Raw genomic sequence first — 23918 nt, 5'->3', positions numbered from 1 at the left:
GATATTAAGAGGACTGAAAACTGTGCTGCATTTATCTTTAAAGTTTTTTTAAAAAATATATTTTCCAGTTTCATTTTATGATGTTTATTAGAAAGTATGATTGCTATGTTTTTTTTTTTTTCTTCTTTTATCCCAGTTGTAGGTTAAATATTACCTGGGTCTATTTTAACCATTATAATGTAATTTCTCTGGAGATTAATTAGACAGTTTTATAACTTTCAGAACATATTTAAAGCCTGCCTGGCTTAGGTAACAAGATCATGGTTTTGGGCCAGGTGGGCGTGTGGCTCACGCCTGTAATCCTAGCTCTCTAGGAGGCTGAGGTGGGAGGATTGCTCAAGGTCAGGAGTTTGAAACCAGCCTGAGCAAGAGGGAGACCCCTGTCTCTACTAAAAATAGAAAGAAATTAATTGGCCAATTAATATATATAGAAAAAATTAGCTGGGCATGGTGGTGCATGCCTGTAGTCCCAGCTACTCGGGAGGCTGAGGCAGCAGGATTGCTTGAGCCCAGGAGTGTGAGGTTGCTATGAGCTAGGCTGACACCATGGCAACTCTAGCCCAGGCAACGGAGTGAGACTCTGTCTAAAAAAAAAAAAAAAGCATGGTTTTGGCTCAGTATGACATTCATTATCTTAGACCATTTGATTCATGTTTAGTAGGTGAGGAGTTGACTACCATTTGGTTTTAAAAAGAAACCCACCAATGTGGGTGGATGAAAAAACAAAAATAGAAAAGTATCCCAGGGTATTGTAGATAAGAGATCATTCAGATCATGATTTCAAAGGGAAAAAAAATCAAACTCATGCATTGAGATTAAAAACTGATTCTGTCACCTGGAAAGGGATTATGCAGTTTTTTCATGGGCCCTCTGTTTTGACCTTTCCCCTTTTTCCTTTTTTCCCTCCCTTTATGGAACTGAATATATCTGGTTGTCTGATTTGGTTGTCAGACTAAATTAGCTTATAGTGATCTGGCAACTATACTATTTGAAGTTCTCTAACTTGATTTGTTTGGACACATACATCTAGAGGGGAGGGAAATATGGTAAGTAGTCACACCTAAGGAAATTTATGACCTGTTTGGATTGGGTGATCATGCATTCCAGTTTGCCTGAGGATAGTCTCACTTTACATCTGTTACTTACGTGTAATTATTGATAACGCCTCCTTTTATTCTCAGAAGTGTTCTAGTTTAGATAATGAATTTTTATGGCCACTTTATATTTTTATAAATGGTATTGGTTTACTTCAAATACCAGTCTCTATAGTTAGTAGTGTTATTAACTGTACAAGGAATAATTGTCTGGTTTTCATCTTTCTTCCTGAAATTTCTCTGAGGTTCTCCTTTGTGCTGTTAATATTACTATTTTTACTGTTATTGATTTAAATTTATGCTATCTCTTCCATGACTATTTCCATAACATATTTGGTGCCATTCTTGGACTTTGAGCTCAAATTGTGATAGTGAGTAAATGGCTTTGGCATTGGTTGAACAGGTGAATTAGTTGAGGCCCTTTGTGGCCTGATAGAAGTTAGATTTCTGGGCAGTTGCACTTATTTGCAGGGGATGAAGGAGTGAAATGAGGATAAAAGGAAAAGAAGAGAAATTGGGGGATTGGGCAGTAAGCAGCCATTTAATTCTAAAAATAATTTTGTTTAAATATCTAAGTTTGTTTTGGGGCATGGTCAGTTGGTGGCATTTTGTGCTAGCTTGACCTACTGCTATAAAATTCACTTCAGAAATTAGGGATTTAACATAAATAATATGTATTAAATCTTAAACAAATCTATCCTGATTTCCAATTATGTATATTCTAATATGTATCTGTTTATTACTTTATGTGAATTGTGTTATATTCAAAATATAAAATGATAATAATGCTTATGTGATTTGTAATTTTTAAATCATTAATATTAATGTTCTTAATCGAATTACTTTTTACTTCATTGGCTATGGGGAATTTTAAACCTGTATAGTGAAATGGAACCCATTTAAACTGACTAATAACTCTATGGCTTTTCTTTTATAGGTCATGTAATGTTTGCAGAAATAAAAATGGAGAATGGAAAGTCGAAAGGCTGTGGAACAGTGAGATTTGACTCCCCAGAATCAGCTGAAAAAGCCTGCAGAATAATGAATGGCATAAAAATCAGTGGCAGAGAAATCGATGTTCGCTTGGATCGTAATGCATAATTTCAAACCATGGTTGGAACATTCCTACATCTGTTTTGCTGAATCTCCTAGTAGAAGTCATTTTTAAGTAACACTGTATGCTTACAAAAACTGTAAAAATGTACTTTTAAAACTCCCACCAGCTTTTAACAGTATAATGTTAAAAATATACTGTGATTTTTGTTAATCTCAAGTTTGGGTTTTTAAAGACAGCAAGTCTGGTCATTCAGTTTAAATGAATGGTTATACTGTTTTTAATGAAATAAGCCATTTTGTTGTTGTTTTCAGTACTACATAGTGGGATTTGTTCTAGTTTCCTCAGCTTTTATCGACTTATTGTGAGGTAAAACATAGATGTTTTTTTCAAAACTTCTGTTTTATAATATGTAATTGCTCATGAGAAGAAAGGGCTCAGACAAATTAGGATGTGATTTTGGTTGGTTTTGAGTTACTTTGGTGATGAAGAATTACTGTAAGTTTTAGATTCTGAAGTTTAGTATGTTTTTTATTTGATTTAAACGAAGAAATGGATTTTTCCCTCTCTTCCCCTCCCTGCCATTCACATTTCCCACATAACACTATTAATAATATCAACCTCCGCAACCCCTTATTTTATTATTTCCAATAATTCCAAGTTCATATAGAATTGATAGTGTAGCAAGCCCCAAGTATAATACTAGGCAAACTCCTCCCAACTTTTTGTCTAGTTTCCAGCCATTAAAGTGAACTGCTAAAAAGAGAAAAATAATTGAAATGTTGAGAGAGATGGTTATGTAAGTTAGTCCTCTGCTGTTCACTTCTATAGGAGCTGATGCATTCATAAATGCAGTTTTAATAAACCATGGAACACCAAGACATAGCATATCAAATACATTGGATCCCACGATGTTAGACATAGCCATATCTCCTTTACCTACAAAAGAAAAATATGTTGTTAAAATGTGCATACCAGTACTGTATTTTATTAATAGTCTTCATAAGGAAAAAACACTGGATACTTTTTGTTGTTGGTTGGTTTTGGTATATTGTTATTAGAGCAAAAGTCTTATTGAATTTGTATTTTAAAATTTTTCTTGAGTTAGTATTTATAGTCTTAACATTTATTTAATAATAATTATCTTTATTTATTAAACCATTTTTTAATAAGGTATGTAGCTTACTTGTTGCTTTTCATTCAAATTTAACATGGTTAATTACTATTTAATGCACATTTCAGGTGAATATTATTTGGGGGATTAGAGTAAGTGAAATTAATCTATTAAATAGTAAACTCTTCCTCTAGAGTCACTTTTTTTTTCCTTCAAAGTATGTTACTGAGGAAATAAATATTTTTAAAGCTACCTTTACTCAGTCTATTCCAGCCAGGATTGACGAATGGGCTCTGCAGCTTGAGGAATCTAGTTCTTACCTTTTCTTGCAACCAACACACTTGAAATTGTGTCTGGTATGCTTGTTCCCGCTGCTAATAAAGTAAGGCCCATTACTGTATCTGGAATTTCTAGTGTTTCCCCTGTAATAAACATAGACATTACAAGTTACAAATCTTATAGATTGATTTAACCAGTCTTTATAGATATTTTCTTCCAGAACAAAAATAAAATAGGCACATTTAGATTTCAGAACCAATATGAGTTTTACTTAGTTTTTAAGTTAGCAAAATATTTGAATCGGGTTGGCAGTTTGGGCAACCAATGTAGCACAGATTTTTAACAGAAGATATTTAGCAGCCAAAATGTTACTAATGAGAAATTGCCCTATTTGGTATTCTTATAGAGGTTGTAGATGTCCATCTTTTTTCGCATCAGGGCTGTTGTTTAATATATGCTAATGAGACTGATCATGTCCTCATTTTCTTTTCTAAAACAGTGTCTTCAAAAGTAGTCAGAGTTAAGCAAATTATTTATAGCTACCTTTAAGCTATAAATGTGTTAACATGTATATATACATTTTTAAAGTTCTGCTTTAGTGATGTACCTTAATTTAGTGTATTTCTTGGGAAAGTCCATAAATCTCTTGAGGAAAACAAAACCTATTTGTTTTCTACTCGAGTCTTTCTAACATATGGTCCCAATTTATTAATACTTCTGTTAAATTTGATGTCAGTTCAACATTTTTCAGAAATGTATTCATTATGGGAAACAGAACCAGAGGGAAGTTAAAAAAAAAGATATTTAACTGTTTTTTAATGTTATAGTTGACAACTTGGTTTAGGATCTTTTTCTTTTTTTTTTTCCTTAAAATGCCAATTAAAAGAACTTAATTAGAAAGTTGCTTATTTATTGCATGTTTACATGTTGATTCTCGAATTGGAATTGGTTAATTTTTGTTACTGGCTTTGCTAGAATTCATATGTACATAAATAACACTAATATTTACATCTTAGTAGCTGTTCTGTGATCTATTACTTGATTTTGCTCTTTTTATTTTCCTAATATCAAATATGTTCTGGCTGAGAAAATCTGGATAGATATAACATGCAGGCTAATTGGACTTTTTATCTTTATCATTTAAAAAAACCCCAATATTCTACTTTTTGCTAGTATACTATTCTAAGACTTATATATTATATTCTAATTTGGGAAAAGTCAGGGGTAAGGAGTTTTGTTTTTATTTGTTTGTTTGTTTTTTGTGAAGGGCCAGATAGTAATTACTTTGATGTCTGTTGCAGTTATTCAGCTCCACCAGTAGAGTTTGAAAGCAGTCACAGATAAAATATGAATAAATGGGCATGACTGTATTCAGTAAAACTTTACTAATAAAAACAAGTTGGGTAATTTTGGCACAGACAGTAGTTTGTTCGCTGTTAATATGAGTCAATTCAGGTTAACCATTTTGAGAGAAATTCCTGATTTTTTGGTCTGTGTTTATAAATTAGTTTTTCCTTTGGAGACTAAAGCAGATTATGGCCAGCAGTAACAGTTAAACAGTAATATTAACTATTACTTAACGTCTTAATTTATAAAGGTAGTAGAAACCTACAATGAAACTTTATTTTATGCCCTTTTCACTCATTTCATAATATGTTTATTTTGCCATATTCTAAAGCAAAATAAAACAGAATCCAGTTGAATAGTACCCATTATTTTCTCAAAACACTGGCTCCTCACTCTGTTTTTCATTATGGAATGGAATTCAATATGAGGAGTTTATTGTGGACTCCATTCAATGTGATTTAATTATTATCATAATAGACATCCTGTGAATTTGATTGCATTTTTAAGATGATCCCTTGACTTGTACCCTAGGGTGTATAGTAGTGAGAAATATAATTGATATGCAATATGCAACTCACAAAACCTGAGTGTTCTTGTTGTTATTAATATATTAATATTTAATCATTTTGTAAATAGCATTAATCTTTAGTCTTGTTGAAAAAGAAATTTGCTGCCTAGCTCTAGACTACTTGAAGTGAACATATGCAATTTGTTCTCATATGAAATTATTTTCTTTTTAAATTGTGCTATTATACTTAAAATACATACCAGTAATTGTGACCATCCAAACCAGGATATATGTAAATGCAGATATCCATAGTGCAGACATGAAAAAGGTTATCACAAAGTAGTTTTTCCAAAATGTTTTTCTACAATCTGGTATGGTTAGAAAAAGTAATGTAATAATAGGAAGAGATAATACCCAAAAAATTCTTTTTATGTCTGCTTCAGGCATGTTGAAAACACTTGGTGGATCTGTTGTGGAAAAATTAAACAGTTTTGAGTTTTCTCAAATTGCCAATTAAGTTAAAAATGCCCATTTAGAAAGCTATATTGAAATAAATTAGCTGTATCAGATTTTAAAAGGCTACTTAAAACAGTTGAATACCTCATTACTGATATTGTTGGCAAAAAGAAACTAATTGAAACTTTAGGGCAGATAATGTAAGATGTGATACTCAGCATTTCTTGATTTGGGGCCTTAAATACATCAAAATGTCTTGGCTCACTCACTAAATTATGTTAGAGATAGCGTTTATGAAGTATCAGTTGGCTATCTTTTGGTTTTCTACAATATGGGTTGTCTTCAGTGACTGTTTGCTTATGGGATTAACTTGACTTCTAACCCAGGTACTGGAGTTGTCTCCACTATATTGATGGTGCCTCTGCCTGCCCTATGTATCAGGTAATGCATACTTAGGGAATATAAAATAACTTTTGCATAATCCTTTTATTAAGTTACATATGTCATTCTACTTATAAGTGGGGTTTTTTGGTCTGTTTCATTATTCTTTTATTTACTAAATTCATACTTTACCAAATTCTTAGAAAGAACATTAAGAAAATAGGAGGTAGGATATTCTATAGTGTAACTTAATGAAAGTTGAGTATGTTCCTTTATTCAGTTTAAGTTAGTGGAAGACAAGGATAACGATAATATATTGGATAAAAAGGGGAATTTAAAATTGTTTAAAATTTGTATGGCATTGACAAAATAATGTACTCATATATTAGATCACATTACAACTAATGCTAGTAAAATAACTCATAAAAAAGTCTGCCAAGCCTTAACCAATGTACCATTAAGTAATATTAGAAATAATTGTAATGTAATCAAAGAATTTGGACTGGTTCTTTTTAATTTCTTGTTACAAATTTAACTTAGAAATCCATAACTCTTGTACCTGAAAGACTAGAAGCTATACTTTTTGTAAGAAGGGGAAAAAGTGATGTTTTAAGTTTTTTAAATAGCAAATTAGAACATATTCCCTTACTAATGCATTTAGTTAAAATTAGTATCTATTTTATACAACCACTTCATAAAAAAGTAACTCACAAACTTACAATTTTGGCCCTACCTGAATTTGACCTCCTATTGAACATATTTATCTAATGTTTTGCTACTGCTTCTAATGATGTTTAAATCTCAACTGTTTTCTTCTTTTTTTTCTTCCAAACCAGGCTCTTTCCTAGAATTTCCAGTTTTATAAGTGGTGTTCCCATTTTCTCCGTCAAGATCAAAACCTTGGAGTTGTCTTTTTTCCCTTTTCTGGCTTTGTCTAGTCTCTCAATTGACAAGTCTTGCCGATGCTTTCTCTGTATTGTCTCACATCTGTTCTCTTTTTTCCCCACTGCTTTTACTCTACCTAGGCATCTAGTGAACACATTAGCTAGATGTGTTCTGTCAGATCTCCTTGTCTGTTACCTCATATTTCAGTTCTTTTATGAACATCAGTTCAGAATAATATTCCTAAATTAACAGTCGTAATAATTTTCCTCCTCAAAAACCTAAGATTCTTAACACCAGCATTTAAGATACTTCATATCCTATTCCTTTCTGTCCATTCCTCCTCTGCTTCCTTACTGTGCAGATGATGTGCTATATATTAACACTTTATTCTTTGCATCATTGATACAATATAAAGACTTCAGTAGCCGTTACTTATTGGTCATAACATCAGGTCATTAGTTAAAATCTTACCTATCTGGCAAGGCTAAGTTTAAATGCTTTGTGATAATCTCCTAACTCTCTTCACTAAATTTTGTACACTGTGTTCTATTTATGAATCACAGTTACACTTTATCTTTTTATGGTATTATATACCTTCATATTTTAGCTGTTTTGCTTTCTTTTTCCTGCAATATTTGAAGTTCCTTAAGGGTAGGGACTTCCTCTTTATTAACTCTTAATCTCCTCACCTTTTACATAATAAGAACATAATACTTGCCAAATTGAAATGAGATGCTTAAATTTTTCTAGACTTAATGGTGGGCAGGATGTAGTTATTACCTTCAGAAATCTGACTAAGACCATGTAAACTTATAGAGAGCTGAGAGTAGCCAGAATCTTCATGAAATATTCCACTGTCAGTTCTTGATTGCCGACGAACGAATGGTTGACCCTCATCTTCCCATCCCATCAGTGGCTGTTGTTCACTTCTCTCCTCCAGAGCTTTGGCAAGGCAGGTGCAGCAAGGACTGCATTTCTTTATAATATATTGGTTAATTTTAATGTCAAAACACAGCACTAATACATATAATCCATATATCAAAAGCAATAAAGTTCCTTCATACCTATAGATTAAAGAAGATAAATTTGTGTTTTTAAATTAAAAAAGAAAGTCATTTTAAAGTTAATAGCTTTTGGGCAGTATCTAATGATTTTCTAACAGAAGCAGCATTAGAATGATCAAACATTTCTAGGTATTTTTTGTTTTGTAGATTTGTCCAGTTGGTTATAACATTACTATATATTTATTGATAAGAGCCTGATACTTCTTTCTGTATTTAAAAAAGAAGATTATAATTCATTGTCTTTATGTATAAACTCTTTCCAAATGGTAGGCATAAAAAAATGCCTGGAAAATAATAATTGGAGATTTTTAAAATGAAAGTAAAACTAATGAATAGTGGTGGACATTTTCTACCTCAGTTCATTGACATGATACATTTCCCAAATACATAACAACTATAAGAGAATATAGTATCTGTTAATTCATTTCAATTATGTCCATTCAAATTTTCTGCTATAGGAACTTTGTGTAAAATATTCAGAATATGTAAGGCTTTGGCTGAGGCTTTTCAGTTTGTTATACAGAGATTTTTTTGATGATTGTAATATATTGAATTTGGTTTGTATTCACAAGAAAATAAGGACATTACAAAAAACTGCTACTTAGGTTCCAAGAACTATTTATATTCTGGCAGTTAGCTAATGTTATCACATTTGAACCTTGCATTTACTTGTTATTTTGTAGCTATAAATCTCTCTCTGCTACAGCTGAAAGAACAGAGTTTCTGATTTCCCTTATGGTGGAAGCCTTAGCTTGGATACTCTCACAGTCACTGTCCCTTACAGAAAACTGCTCAATTCCAGAAGGATTCCCAGTTCACCAACACAGTCTGTCTTTGGGGAAAAGACTAGATGTAGATGACTGGATGATTAATTTAGAAATTCTGCTCCCTATTAAATTTTCAGTGTCTTAATAGCAGGTATTATACAGTATTCTTAAGTCGTGTTACTCCAGATGGGCACCTTTACATTGTTTTCTGTTTTTCTGGTGTCCTCTGGGGGTTGTGCAGTGTACAACCTGTGGGGCTGTGAGTTTTACATTTCTTTATCCCTTATGATGCCTAGCATAGTAATAGACACCTAGTAGATGCCTGGTGCTCATTAGTTGAAAAAGTTGATGTCTGTGCACTAAGTTGCCCCCTTTTTCATTTTCTTGGACCAGCTGGGCACAGAGAGATTACAGGAAAAACAATTTTTAATATTGAAAGCTAAACATTGTTGGTCTTAGAAGACAAAGGCTGTAGTTCCTCCTGCTAAATGAGCATCAGAGAGAAGTTTGGAGGAATATAAAGGGACTTCTTTACTTCCTACACCATCTTTCTCCAATCTTTTGTGACAATGACCACTTCTAATCAAGGCAAGGTAAGCAATAACCCAGCAGAAGGGAAAAAGCCAACTATTGGGACTTCAACAGACAACAAATGTTGGTATACTTTCAGAACAGGCAGCCAGTGGAGAGAAGGAGGAGTGGTGGTCTCCAGTAACTAATGAGAGAAAAAAGGAGACTTGAGGTGACTAAAAAGAAATTGCAAAGTAATGAGAAGAACCCAACTAGTTTTATAATGAGTAAGTTAGTTCAGAGACTCATTGGAATACGGTGTGGAAGTGGCAGATTGAAATAATATTTCTGAACAAAAAATTTCTGAACCATCAGAATTTCATAAAATCCCTTTCTGTAATTGTGCTTTATATAAGAGTGACAGTTATCTCAAGCTTACCAGTAAACTTGGTTGTCAAATATTATGCCAAGAACTGCTGCTACACTAATTGCATATGCTGCACAGTCTCTGAATAGGGGCCAACATGAGAGCGTTGAAACCTGTAAAGTGATAGTTAAGTTATTGTTTCCATCATAGTGTAACTTCTTCAAGTACAATGCTTAGTTTAATACTAAAATTGCGTGTATATTTGTAGTTACATATTGTTACCTTTTGCATATTGCTTAGAGGAAAAGGAGTTTTAAAGAACAATTGTGTTTCTAAACCTACACTGACTTTCATAAATTTGACCAAGAGCTATTTATTTGTGGGTTAACTTTAAATTGAATACATGTTTTTCTACTGATTAATAAATTTGATTGAACACATTACTAGTGCCTTGTTGTTTGTCTCAGACTATAAAAAGTTATTTTTAGACTCTGTCAAGACAATGAATTTTGTTGAAGTTTTCCTTACATACCACATTAGACAGCAAGCCACAGGCTGCACAGATGCCAAGGAGATTATAAATTGCAGATCCAAGAATGGTGCTAATGCCAATATCTCCCTTTGTGATAAATACACCTATGTGCAAGATAGTAGTAGCTAAGTTAGTGTTAACTTGAATATAATAAAATCACATTGAGTAAGCAAAAAGTATAAAAAGCAATATTTACCTAGGAAAGCAGTAACTAATTCAGGAGCTGAACTACCCGCTGCCATGAAAGTTGCACCTGCAACATCCTGAGACAATCCAAGGGCTGAACATAAATGAAATTATTGTTATGCCTGATAAAGTGAAAGAGTATGTCTTTATAACTAAATACAACAGGTACTCAAAACTACAGCTGTACATAAAAACACTAATACTGACTTAAGCTGGAAAACTAAAATATGAAGGTTAAAAAATAAAGGAATCCATTGTTGGTTTCTTTATGAATTCATCACTTGATGGTTCTATAGAAAAGATGAGAAGGCCAGGAGACTATTGGGAGGAACTGCAACTCAGTATCCTGAGTGCCAATATATGGGGTCACTTGGAACCCAGAAAAGTGACTCCTTTCTAACTGGTAGGGCTTGTAGGTGAGTAGCAACAGTATAATTATTTGGGAATCCCAACCCAACTTGAAAGAGGGGACAAAGGATATTTAGTAGTTTTTTTTTTTTTTGAGACAGAGTCTTGCTTTGTTGCCTAGGCTAGAGTGAGTGCCGTGGCGTCAGCCTAGCTCACAGCAACCTCAAACTCCTGGGCTCAAGCAATCCTCCTGCCTCAGCCTCCCAAGTAGCTGGGACTACAGGCATGAGCCACCATGCCCGGCTAATTTTTTGTATATATATTAGTTGGCCAATTAGTTTCTTTCTATTTATAGTAGAGACGGGGTCTCACTCTTGCTCAGGCTGGTTTCGAACTCCCGACCTCGAGCGATCCGCCCGCCTCGGCCTCCCAGAGAGCTAGGATTACAGGCGTGAGCCACCGCGCCCGGCCTATATTTAGTAGTTTTTAAGATCTGTAAATGAAGCTGTATTGAGCTTGTTCACAAATTTGCAATTTCAACCTTATCTAATTACAGATGAGAAGAAATAATTTAGTTAACTAAAAGCCCAGTAAGTCTGATACTGTACAAATACAGCCTGTTGATTTAAAACATGGACCTGTTAAAACTTTGCTCTAGAGTAGGAAATAAAAGAAAACATTGCAATACTATTCAAATAGTTTGTGTATATCATCCAGACTTATAAGCATGCAAGTCCATTAACTTCAGTCATTGACAGGATGAAAGTCTTAAGAAATCTTTGAACCTTTCAATTTTAGAGCTGAGGGACCCACTTTGGAAAAAGGAAAAGAGAAAGCCTTGAATAAACTACTCTGTCTTTGCTTTGAGAAAGTCTACATAAGGTAGCATCAGAAATCTCTAACCAGGCCTTACTGGTGGGCTAACTTGTCAGTAGAGGTAGCATGCTAGATGTTAAGTAATTATTATCTACCTTAGGTCACAAAGTGAAAGTCAAAGTCAGAACTAAAAGTCAGGTTTTCAAGATTTGATGGCGGTTATTTGTTGATGTTTGTTGTTGTTTACCTATGGATGCTTGGTAGTTAAGTCTTCCCAGACCCTCACACTCTGGTGTGCTTGTTTGAGTTCCTGTTACGGGTGGTCGATATTTCCTTCTTATTCTTATCTGTGGGACCGTCACCTGTTGCCTGCTCCCGGGTCCATCTCATTCTCTACTAGGACATTGGCCCTTGAGCTTACTGATTCCTTTTTTGTTTCTTGGTGTGGCAGATTGTATTTTACAATAATAGCTATAATATTTCTGCCCCACATGCATTTCCAGAACCTTTCTATTCCCTGTTTAAAAAAAAAAAAGGAAAAAAGGAGAGTTTGTCTTCACCTCCTGAATCTGAATGCGTTTTTGTGACTTTGACTAATAGAGTAGGGCTATGGCAGAGCCATTTATTTGTGAGGCTAGGACATAAAAGGTGATACAATTTCCTCTCTTGGGGCATTTGTCCTAAGCCATCACATAAGAAGTCCTGCTACCTTGAAACCCCATACTGGAGAGACCTCATGAATACCCCATAAAGAAATAGAGATGCCTGAGAAACTCTGGCTGTTTCATTTCCCAGATTTTGACTCTTCACAGCCTAGGTGCCAGAAATGTGAGGGAGTGAGCTTTCAGATGATCCCAGCCCCATCCTCTGACTGTAACTACATGAGAGAGAGCCTGAGCAAGAACCAAACCACCTAGCTGAGCCCAGTAAACCTCCAGGACTGTGAAAGGTAATAAAGTGATTTGTTTAACAGCAATATATAGTCATCTGGCTATTGTTCATTTATTTGTTACATTTATTAAGTACCTAATATCTGCCAGATTTTTTTTTATGTGCTTAGGGATATGGCAATGAATACAGACATGTTCCTCCTCTCGTGGAGCTTTAATTCTAGTAGGGGGAAACAGACAAACCAGATAAAATGTGTATTACGTTAGAGATAAGTAGCAAGGAGTAAAGGCAGGGAGTGGGGATATAAAGTGTCATGGAGAAAGTATTGAAATTTTAGATTGGGTAACCAGAAAGGAGTTAACAGAAAGTAACCAAAGACTGAAGTGAGGAGCTAGCCACTTGTATACCTGGGATAAGAGTATCCTAGGGAGAATAAATGACTGCAGAGGTTCTGAGATGGAAGCTAGCATATGTGTTCAAGAAACAGAAGACCTGGCCGGGCGTGGTGGCTCACGCCTGTAATCCTAGCACTTTGGGAGGCCAAGGCGGGCGGATTGCTCAAGGTCAGGAGTTCGAAACCAGCCTGAGCGAGACCCCGTCTCTACCAAAAATAGAAATTAATTGACCAACTAAAAATATATATACAAAAAATTAGCCGGGCATGGTGGCGCATGCCTGTAGTCCCAGCTACTCGGGAGGCTGAGGCAGTAGGATCGCTGAGCCCCGGAGATTGAGGTTGCTGTGAGCCAGGCTGACGCCACGGCACTCACTCTAGCCTGGGCAACAAAGTGAGACTCTGTCTCAAAAAAAGAAACAGAAGACCTATGTATCTTTAATGACCAGTGTGAAGGGAGATCAGTAGGTGTTGAGATTTAAGGTAATAGACCACATAAGGACTTAATGGATCCTAGTAAGGACTTTGGCTTTTATTCTGAAAGATATGGGAAGTGGTTGGAAAGTCATCTACATATTGCCTTCTGATGATACCAGCCCCAGTCATTGGTTTGATCCCTCAGGGTTATTTGGTCTCAGAGGCCCAACTAGCTCTAATGGAGCTGTTTTGACACTTGATTAACCATTGTGAAAGGTTCTCTCAGGATAGAATTATCTAATCCAGGCCCTTTATTGTATATCTCACTATTTGCCTTTGGTCATGTCACTTGATGAACATCTACCTGCATTGACTAATGAAGGGAGAGAAGTAATGATCTGTGTAGCTTATACATTGTCTTAGTTTTGTGTTGCCATAAAGGAATACCTGAGGCTGGGCAATGTATAAAAACAAAAGATTTATTTGGCTCATGAATCTGATGCCTGAAAAAACTCAAGACTGGGGATCTGGTGAGGGCCTTAGGCTGCTTCCACTCATGGTGGAAGATGACAGGGAGCCAGTGTGTGCAGAGATCATATGGTAAGAGGAAGCAAGAAGGGGGAGGTGCCTGATTCTTTTTAACAAACAGCTCTGGAAGGGAACTAGTAGAGGGAATGAGAACTCACCCCCAGAAAGAGAGCATTAATCTAGTCAGGAGGGATCTACTCTCATGACCCAAATACCTCCTGTTAGGCCCCACCTACAACATTGGGGATCAAATTTCAACATGAGGTTAGGAGGAACCAAATATCTGAACCATAGCACATTTCATAGTATTTATTTTCTTGGTGAGTGTGTATACATACATATAATTGCTCTAACCAGTATGTGTGTGTGTGTGAGTGTGTTCATATATATATATATATGATATATATATATATATGAACACACACATAAATATACACAAATATATATACTGTATTCTAATTACAACTCTGTGATCTGTAGTAAGAACAACTGGCCATAAAAATAGAACAAAAAGATAAAGCAGACTGCTCAGTGATTAACTTTTTTTTCCATTTTAGGAATTTACTTCAAAATAATATAAACCACATATACATTCATGGTATACAATTCACTTTCATATATATAATTTAGTATTAATAATATCAACTATCCTTAGATATGAGTGGTGGTATGTATTCCATTTTATGGATAAAGAGGTCCAGGAGTTTAAGTAACTCTAAGTCACATGGATAGTAAGGGTCTTAAATGTGGGGAGTTAGAGCATAAACCCTGTGTCTTGATTCTAGGTCCAATGTTTCTGTTTTGCACAGAAACCTAATACAAGAATGGCACTTAGGCTGATTATAACTTGATGGGTGATTGAATCATTTTTTAGCCCCTGCTTCGTGGTGCTGGCATCATAACCATGCCATTCCATTTTTTTCCTAGGGGAAAAAGTAGTTACCAGGAGTTAGGAGTACTTTGGAAGTTTTGTAGCATATTCTAGAGAATTTATAAATTTAGTGCTACTGGATATTATCATGAATTATCTTCCCAAATAAAATCAGGGCTAGATAATCTGTGGAAGAAAATGAAAAAGAACAGAATGCATTATCTTGAAATAACTGTTCAGACTTGGTGCTCTGTGAATACTGACCAATCTTTGTTAGCACTAGTTGAAGAATGATACTTTAGAAAAATTCAATCTCAAGAGAGAGAAAAGGTGATCTATTGGGCTGTTGCAAGGTAGAAAAATAGGTGGCGCTTTAGAACTCTTTCCATCTCAAATGGCAGTAATGAAGCTTGTTGCTATTCACTTAGCTCTAATTAAATTATGAAAAAAGATTTTGTGTAGATGGATGTATAAAACTTTGAAGATATTTTAACAAATTGAATCTTAAGGTTCTAAGAATATTTTGTTAAATGGTTTATACCTTTGAACTTTAGAATAGATTGGCTTTGTCTTCCCTGACCTTTTAGGTAGAATTTCTCTCTGCTATAGTTTATTATTAAAGATAAATTCTTCTGGTTTTTTTTTTCCCTCTATCGCTATTACTCTTCTCCCCCCCTCTATTACTCTAAAGGAATAATCACATTTCCTTCAGGGTATAGTAGAAATGTTCAAGATGAGATTTCTCTATAGGTTTAGGTACCAATACATTGTTTTTATAAAGTGCAACTTCATTGTAATGAGCTCATTATTAAAATTCATCAGACTTTTTCTCAAGTGTGTTCTGTGATGCCATGTTGGAAAGTTTATAAGTTTTTGAAAGTCTTCTGGAAATATGATATAGTAGGAAGTATATTAAACTATAACTGAGACCTGGATTCTGGCCTGCCAGTAACTTGATGAGACTTTAGATAAGTCATGTAGATAAGCCTCATATTTTGCAATCTGTAATATGGAGAGTTGGACTATACAGTCTTTAAGATATCATCTAATTTTTTTAGTCTTTACTCAAAATGTAGAATATGAATTCCTTAAGACTCTACCCTACTCTTTATTTTTAATGAAATTTCTTCTATAATTTGAAAAAACCTCAATCCTACATTATTGAAAATTTAGAGGATGGAGAGGAAAATACAGGGAGGAAGAGTCACTTATACTTTTACCATTGTATTTTAACCACTGCTATCATTTTAATGTCTTTCCAGTCCTTTTCACAATGCACATTTTAATATAGCTACAACCATGCTGGATACAATTTGGTGTCCTCTGGCACAATTTTTAAGCCTGTAAATTTTTGTGCTTTGTGAATGGATTAGAGTTTTGGAAACAATCAAAAGTCATTCAGACCCAACTCTAGTAACTAAGATGAGCAGTCATGCTGAATAATTCTCTTTAGGCTCCAAAACAAAATGTGACAGCAAACTAAATTTTTTTTATGATTTGAAAAACTGGCTCTGCAATTAATTTCAAATGTATTTCTAGAAATATTTTCAGTGAAATCAGCATTATTGTGCCTAGGGGGAAAAATAGTTACTGGGAGTTAGGAATACATATCTGCATGTATATGCTCTGTGGTGTTTTTAATAATAAATAAAAACAATTTGATTGCCTTATATTTACCACCTCATATTTTATCTGAGCTATGAAGGAATGAATTCTGAAACTCAGTATAATGCTTGTAAAGGCTAGATTCCACTGAAGAAGAAGGACTCTCCCCCCTCCCAATCTAATAGCTATAATATTACAGTGAATTTCCACCTGCCCTGAACCTAGCATATAAAGTATATGCAAGACCCTTTACTTCCAAACCTTACAATTACCTGAGTTTTGGATCTGCATAATTTGTCCAAGGTCACAATGCAGAGGTGGGATGGAAACCTAGATCTTTTTGACACCAAGAAGCTGCTCTTTTAGTTATCTTTGTGGGCAAAGTAAAGAGATTAATATATAGCTTTATCATGATTATTGTTACTTTTTCATGCATTAGCATCTTGGTAATACACAGACTACTTAGCACTTACTTAGATCCTTATGCCTGGTGTAGATTTAGCTATAATCCAAGGGGACCACAATTTAGATCAGAGAGAAAAGAATAACAAAGAGGATGAAATGCTCTTAGGAGGATGAGTGTCTATGTAACAAGGAGAAAGCACTATTCTTAGATTCTTTGTTCTTTGGGAAGTTTTTGCTTCTGTAAATTTCATGAGGATTAAGAATCAAACAACTCCCTGAAACTGTAGGCTATCCAAATGCCATAGTCACAGAATTATTAGACTCCTAGTTTTATCAATTCGGAAACAAGTCTACCTGGAATTAAAACTTGCATTTCTTTCTTATTGTCTATTTCTGAAACACGAAGTAGAACATAGGCAAATATTAGTTCAAAGGACAGTAAGTAAAAATTATTTTTTAATAAAAATATAAATATTTTATTTAAGCATATTTCACCCAAATCTTATTAAGATCATTTTTACTTAAGACATGTTATAACTCAAAGGTATCAGCATGGTAGAGGATTATAATTTCTAATTGAATAGCATATTAGTGTAACATTTAAAAAGAAAAATTTCATAGCTAACTTAATGTGGAATTTGGGCTCTCTCAAATGACCGATCTTAAGGAGTTTTTGGAATTTTCTATATATCTTGGAAAAATATGAAGAAAGCTACTCAAACAGTGGTTCAATACCTCTGAGATTCCCATTGCATATCAAAAGGATATTTTGTTTTCATTTTTTGTTAACTTTTATAAAAATGAATTGCTTATAGAGATGAATGATAATAGTTCTATTTGGCCTTTAAGATAATATGGTTTATGTTATATTTTAAACTTACATATGTTGGTGTATGTTTAAATTAAACATAATTTAAAAGTATCACTTTCTAAGCAATAAAACATTGGTAAAGATGGAATAAAATGGTATTGGTGCTAATGTAAAATAAATAAAAGGAACTTTAAACAGAATATTCCAGAGATATTTAAAGTATAGTTTTTTTTGTTTGTTTGTTTTGAGACAGAGTCTCGCTTTGTTACCCAGGCTAGAGTGAGTGCCATGGCGTCAGCCTAGCTCACAGCAACCTCAAACTCCTGGGCTCAAGCAATCCTGCTGCCTCAGCCTCCCAAGTAGCTGGGACTACAGGCATGTGCCACCATGCCTGGCTAATTTTTTCTATATATATTAGTTGGCCAATTAATTTCTTTCTATTTATAGTAGAGATGGGGTCTCGCTCTTGCTCAGGTTGGTTTCGAACTCCTGAACTCAATCTGCCCGCCTCGACCACCCAGAGAGTTAGGATTACAGGCGTGAGCCACCTCGCCCGGCCTAAAGTATAAAGTTGCCACATGGCTTATCAGATGAAATAAAAGAATGAGTTTCATGAGCTTACTTCCTGCCTTGTAAAATAGTCCTTGCTTTTAGTTACCTTAAACTTGGTTTTCAAGCTCTAGCAGATGCAATATATATTTGGTTATTTGCTCCAAACTCATTTATATTGACTTTGATCGTTCACCTCTCCATTTGCATCTTTCCTGAGTAAAGGATTCTAACCTTTGTAGTCTGTCCTTATGTAACAACGAATATTCAGTGAATGTTTTCTATGTGCTAGGTACCTGTGTAAGCCGTTCACTTATGTTTTCTCATGTACTTGGCACAGAGCACTGTGAACTAAGGGCTGTAATCATCCTCTTTCACAGCTAAGATAGCTGAAGCAGAGAAAAGTTAAGCACTTTGCCCAAGGTCACAGAGCTAGCAAATGGCAGAGCCAGGATTAGAACCTTGGCTGTGTCTGTCTCCAGGATGGTCACTTTCCACCATCTCACTGTAGGAGCATGGCGCTAGAGCAGAGGATGGCGGTGTTCTAGCATTGTCATAGGCCATTCAGCAAGTATGTATCAACATAGAGATACAGAATATGTGGAAAATGCCCCAAGCAAACCATACCAGTTATGACTACAGGGTAATTTGACTAATTGCACAAATCAAGGACTGGTTCCTAAGACAGGCTTACTACATGAACTGTTTTGTGACCTGTTTTGAACTGTTCTGAAGGCTTTAGTGAAATGTTTTGGGGATTATGTTAATAATTATTAATGGACAAAATGGCTGGAACTACTACAACTCAGTGCTTATCAAGGAAATGCAAAGTGTTTGCAGACTCTTTTGAAGCCAGTTTCTGTGGAAGTGAACAAATTGCAGGGGACTTGTTTTTTATTGCTGAAGTAATAATTTGGATAAGACCATGCTAGACTTTGAAAAGAGAAATGGCAGAATTAATTTATAGGCACTTAAAAAATTTTGAGCTAGCACTATTTCTATCTCATTTTGTTCCCAGTATTTTTGACACTGAAGACCAGGGTCAGTTTTTAATGGCTGAAGATTTGGCAGTTGCCTAGGTATCTATCAATCACACATCTATAATAACTACCATATCATATTTTAGGACAGAGTGACTCACTGAGAAATGCAATTTTGCTGATGATGTTTCAAAGTAATTTCACAAGTGGCAGGGTGGAAGTCATTATTTTAGACATATGAAGTCACTTAATGAAGATTATTTCAAAGCCATAATCGAAATTTTAATGCAGTAGTTTTATTTATAGGGCTAGAAAAGTTTATTTACTTTTTACCACTCCCAAGATAGTTTTTTATAATTAAAATTCTTGATGAATTAATTTTTTCAGTCATGCCATTGTTCAGTAAATTCATTGTTTATAATGTATATAATAATACCTTAACATTAAATTTTCCTAATTTTATATGATTAATATTTTTAATTTCTAGCTTTTTACATTTTCTAATTAGAAGTGTGATCCAGACACAAGAATGAATAAATATATTATTAGGATAGATTTGGGAGTAAAGAAACAGATTCACGTGTATATAAGAATTTAGTATATGAAAATTGATCAACTTTTGGAAAATCCATTTTATCCTATAGCAAGACAAATTCTCAGTGGAAGAAATAAATATGTGTAAAAAATCTGTAATATAAGTAGAAGAAAATATGACATTCTTTCTGACATAGGGATAAAAAGATCTTTCTAAGTATAAAACCAAAAGGAGAATTATAAAGGAAAAATTTATAAATTTACTTAAAAATATTTTAACTTCAGTGTGATAAACACAAAATACAAAAGCAAACAACAAACTATGAAAACACATGATATAAAGATTATATTAGAAAAATTATTAATATATTTATTTATTTATTTATTTTGAGACAGAATCTTACTTTGTTGCCCAGGCTAGAGTGAGTGCCATGGCATCAGCCTAGCTCACAGCAACCTCAATCTCCTGGGCTCAAGTGATCCTCCTGTCTCAGCGTCCCGAAGAGCTGGGACTACAGACATGTTCCACTGTGCCCAGCTAATTTTTTGTATATATATTTTTAGTTGGTCAATTAATTTCTTTCTATTTTTGGTAGAGATGGGGTCTCGCTCAGGCTGGTTTCGAACTCCTGACCTTGAGCAATCCGCCCGCCTCGGCCTCCCAGAGTGCTAGGATTACAGGCATGAGCCACCAGGCCTTTCCAGTATATTTATTTTTTTTTAAAGTCTGGAAAATCAATAAGAAAAGGCTAATACCCCCCAGTAGAATATGGACAAAACCCCCACAAAAACAAAACCACAAAATTTAATAAACATGTAAAATATTCACTCTCATGAATAATAAGACAAATACAAGTTTTATAAAATAAAGTTCCATTTTAAAGCAATTAACAAAGATATTTCAAATATATTTTCCATGGTTTTCTGGAATGGATGCTGCCATGCATTATGGAGGCTTAAATTGGCACACCCGATGTGGAATGCCTTTTGGCAATTATAGATCATAAAACTTAAAATATGTGTAGTTCTGCCTCTTAATTAGGAAATGATCAAAGAAGTGTGCAGAGATTTTATACAAGTATGGGCATAACATTATTTAACAAAAAGTTTAAGCAAATCAAATGTCCAATGAGAATACTTTTAAAAATTATCATAAATTTCTACTGGGTGCCTACTATGTATTAAAGACCAGTGTCAGGTGCTTTAAATCATTTGTTGAATCACAGACTATCATGCCCCTATTAAAAATAATGTTTTTGAAGAGTATTTAATGATATAGGGAAATGTGCACATTAAAATATTACATGAGGAAAAAGAAAGACCCAACACGTTGAAGATTCAAAAGATTTAAAGAAAATATATCAAGTGGTAACTATGGTGACCTCAGTGTGATGGAAACATCGGAGATTTTACCTTTTTCTTCTATTTTTCTTATATTTCATTAATCTACATAAAAATAATATGTTAAAGTAATTTAATCCATATTAAAGTAAATAATGTCAAGGTAAGCTGTAATGTCAATGTAAAAAAGTATATATTTACATCTATTAAGTTAAATAATAATTGTAACAAACTTAGGTTAACCTATTCTATAGATTTTTTTCATTAGAGAAATGGGTGTTGAGTGCCTCTGCTTTTGCCAGTTACTGTGAACTTATCCTAAAGATACTGCTAGACTGCAGTGAGCAGGAGACAAAATAACTTGCCTTGCCTGTTAGCAGGAGTAGGGTGATGAGAAAAAGGAGAGCATGCATTCATGTTCTTTCCCTTTGTGAAGAAATGGTAGCAATGCATATGTGTGGCGGGTGGATGTTGAGGGTGCTTTCGTTTCTGTGCAGTCCTGTGGATATGTACTAGGGAACCCAACCCTTAGCTTTGACATTACTGGGAAGTTAGCACACTCAACCAATTAACTAACCAAGTGGGAGACAGAGACTGGAAACACGGGCACTTTCGCTTAAATAGCGTAAAACACCACAGATATCCTGATTTTAGGGACCAGTGTGCCAGTGAAGGTCTATCCTCAGAATGCTGGGCAACTTACGCTGCTGAAGGAGGAGAACTCAGGGCTTGGACTGGCTGATCTTATTTTCAGAAACCAGTACTGGAGCTTAATTTTTAATAACTGAATTTATAATTATCTGATGCCTGAAGTCACTTTACATAGGATGAAGGATTAACTGTTTTATTTATTTATTGACTGATTCTTAAATTTATCAATTAGTTTCCTTAATGGCAACATGCTGGGAAAGGAAGAGGGGAAGGTGGTCCTTAATTGCATTTGTCACTTACCTCTTTAAAGTTAATAATAAAAAGTTAATAAAGTTAATAAAAATTTAATAAAGTTATAATGATCTTAGAATAAAAATGAAAAACGTTTTTTGAAGTATAAAATGGAAAGTATTAGGAATTACATTGTCTTAGCAGTACATACAAAATGCATACAAGTGAAATCTTGGAAGAGTTCTCATAACAAACAGCTAAGCAGTAGACAAACGGGAAGTTTCTGGAAATAGGCAGTATAATAATAACTGATGGGTACCAACTTATAGATGCTCTGATGCATGTTAACTACCAAGAAAAACCACACTTGACCAATTCCTTAAGACACAGGACCCCATAAAACAGAAGTCACTGCTCTGTAACCAGTTGAGATGGAGAGAATTATTGCTGAGCTGTTTCAAAGAGAGCCTTATCTGTGCGACACACTCTTCCTGAAGGTTAGAGGGGAGCTTTCCAGCCACTTACATTCACTGATGATTTCCAGGGAGGGTAAGAAGTACTCTTCACAGACAACAGACACAGCCAGGAACATGTAAAGGATAATTAGGAAGTAGATTATGATGCCACCATCTCTGCGCTCCTGTTTTGTGAAAAACCCTTCGGGAAACTCCGATGATGGAGAAATAACACATTGGGTGCTATTTTCTGGTAAGGAAGAGGAGATGAAAGTTTGAAGAATTTGGAGTCACACATTCTGAGCCTACTAAGAGAGCGTCCTTAAAAAAACTGTAAGTGTCGGATATCTGGGTAGAATTTTAAGAACCCAGTGAAAATGTATAACATACTTCGAAATATGATACAGTTGTAGAGCCTTAAAAATTAGTTTTTGGGACCAGCAAGAGATGCTTTAATGAAATATGATGATGATGGTATAAGAATTAAAAAGGAGAAATCATGAAATCACTCCTCCTTGTCTGCTTTATTTCTAAAAGGGAATTCTTAACTCCTTTCCTTCCCTAAGTAAAAACTGTATCTCTGATGAGTAAAGATTTCTAATATCTGTACAATTTCATTCATTTCAGAGCCTAAGTTGTCCACAGGTCTGCAAAGAATCATCTGTTACTGCAGAGTTTCTAGGATAAAAGATGTTTTTTTTCCATGATGAAGTCTCCAGCGATAAGAACTGGAGACTTGCTTACTTCATGATCTCTGTGAATTACTTCAGAACTATCTTTAAGAACTTATTTGAGGCATCAAAAGTGTTTGATATCTTTCTAAATTCTAAAATTTAGAGCAAATTTCAAGCAGGAAGCATAAGTAAGAGTTATGTGAGAATTTCCCTATCTTTGTCCCTTCCTCTGTATGTGGTAGCAGCAGTAGCAGCAACGGCAGCAGAGGTAAGTGACCCCAATGTCCACCTACCTGTGGCCCTTGGGAGACGTTGGGGCAAGGAGGCTCCTGGGAGAGGCAGGTGTGTGGTGGTCCAGAGGATGCCGAGCAGTAGAACCCTTCTTGTCCATTTTGGGCCCCCTTTTGTCTGCATTTCTGCTGTGCTCTCACTGCAGTGTGCAGCTTCAGGAAGGAGGGAGGAAAGGAGGATTAAGCTGGATCATGTGAGGAGTCTCCTTCCTGCCCAATGCCCTGCCCAGGGCACATCTCAGCAAGACCAGCACAGGAGACAGGGAGATTGGAGCAAGCCAAGCTTCTCTGACCAGGAGACCCAAGCCCCAGGGAGGCTGGAGGATGTAGGGAGGGATCAGACAACCATTACCAGCAGCTATTTCTATGGCTTCCAATCTCTGATGGCAGAGCCAGGCAGCTTGCTGTTTATAAAAATGCATGGTTTTAGTTAATGTCTCCATACTGGCTCTGCTTTTGACTTTCTCTAGATTCATGAAGACCTGAGTTTGTAACTGCTTCCACTGTTCTCTCTCCAGCCCTAGCTCCTAGAAGTTGTTGGGGCTGATGTTTGTATATTCTTTTGCTAGCTTGGCACCCTTTT

General features: G+C 35.0%; 2 protein-coding genes across 3 annotated transcripts in view; one reads left to right on the top strand and one right to left on the bottom strand.

The window, feature by feature from the left end:
* The window catches only part of MYEF2 (myelin expression factor 2), a 37288-nt gene extending 34643 nt beyond the window's left edge, over positions 1-2645 (top strand). For both annotated transcript variants that reach the window (XM_012763543.3, XM_012763544.3), the window contains one exon: positions 2032-2645. In XM_012763543.3, coding sequence (XP_012618997.1) covers positions 2032-2195 — 164 coding nt within the window. In that variant the 3' untranslated portion in view covers positions 2196-2645. The remainder of the gene's footprint in view (positions 1-2031) is intronic.
* A 119-nt stretch (positions 2646-2764) lies between these two features.
* On the bottom strand, positions 2765-23483 carry SLC24A5 (solute carrier family 24 member 5). The gene is made up of 9 exons (XM_012763550.3): positions 23339-23483; positions 22442-22621; positions 10555-10638; positions 10359-10462; positions 9899-9999; positions 7899-8182; positions 5657-5863; positions 3583-3684; positions 2765-3087 (listed from the first exon to the last, which is right to left on the bottom strand). Exons 1-9 carry the CDS (start codon positions 23457-23459, stop codon positions 2765-2767), a joined length of 1506 nt encoding a protein of 501 aa, XP_012619004.1. The 5' UTR covers positions 23460-23483.
* Between the last annotated feature and the right edge of the window lie 435 nt (positions 23484-23918).

This window comes from Microcebus murinus, chromosome 6 (genome assembly GCF_040939455.1).
Source record: "Microcebus murinus isolate Inina chromosome 6, M.murinus_Inina_mat1.0, whole genome shotgun sequence".
Lineage (NCBI taxonomy): Eukaryota > Metazoa > Chordata > Mammalia > Primates > Cheirogaleidae > Microcebus > Microcebus murinus.
The sequence above is the reverse complement of the archived record's forward strand: the minus strand, read 5'-3'. Positions and strand labels throughout refer to the sequence as shown.

Excerpts from the sequence above, each read along its gene's own strand:
- SLC24A5 (XM_012763550.3), bottom strand. The coding sequence starts at position 23,459 with ATGCAGACAAAAGGGGGCCCAAAATGGACAAGAAGGGTTCTACTGCTC. Across the intron at positions 3,685-5,656 it reads TTGGATGGTCACAATTACTG|GGGAAACACTAGAAATTCCA; the intron begins GTATGTATTTTA and ends TGTTTATTACAG. Across the intron at positions 3,088-3,582 it reads TGTGTTGGTTGCAAGAAAAG|GTAAAGGAGATATGGCTATG; the intron begins GTAAGAACTAGA and ends TTTCTTTTGTAG.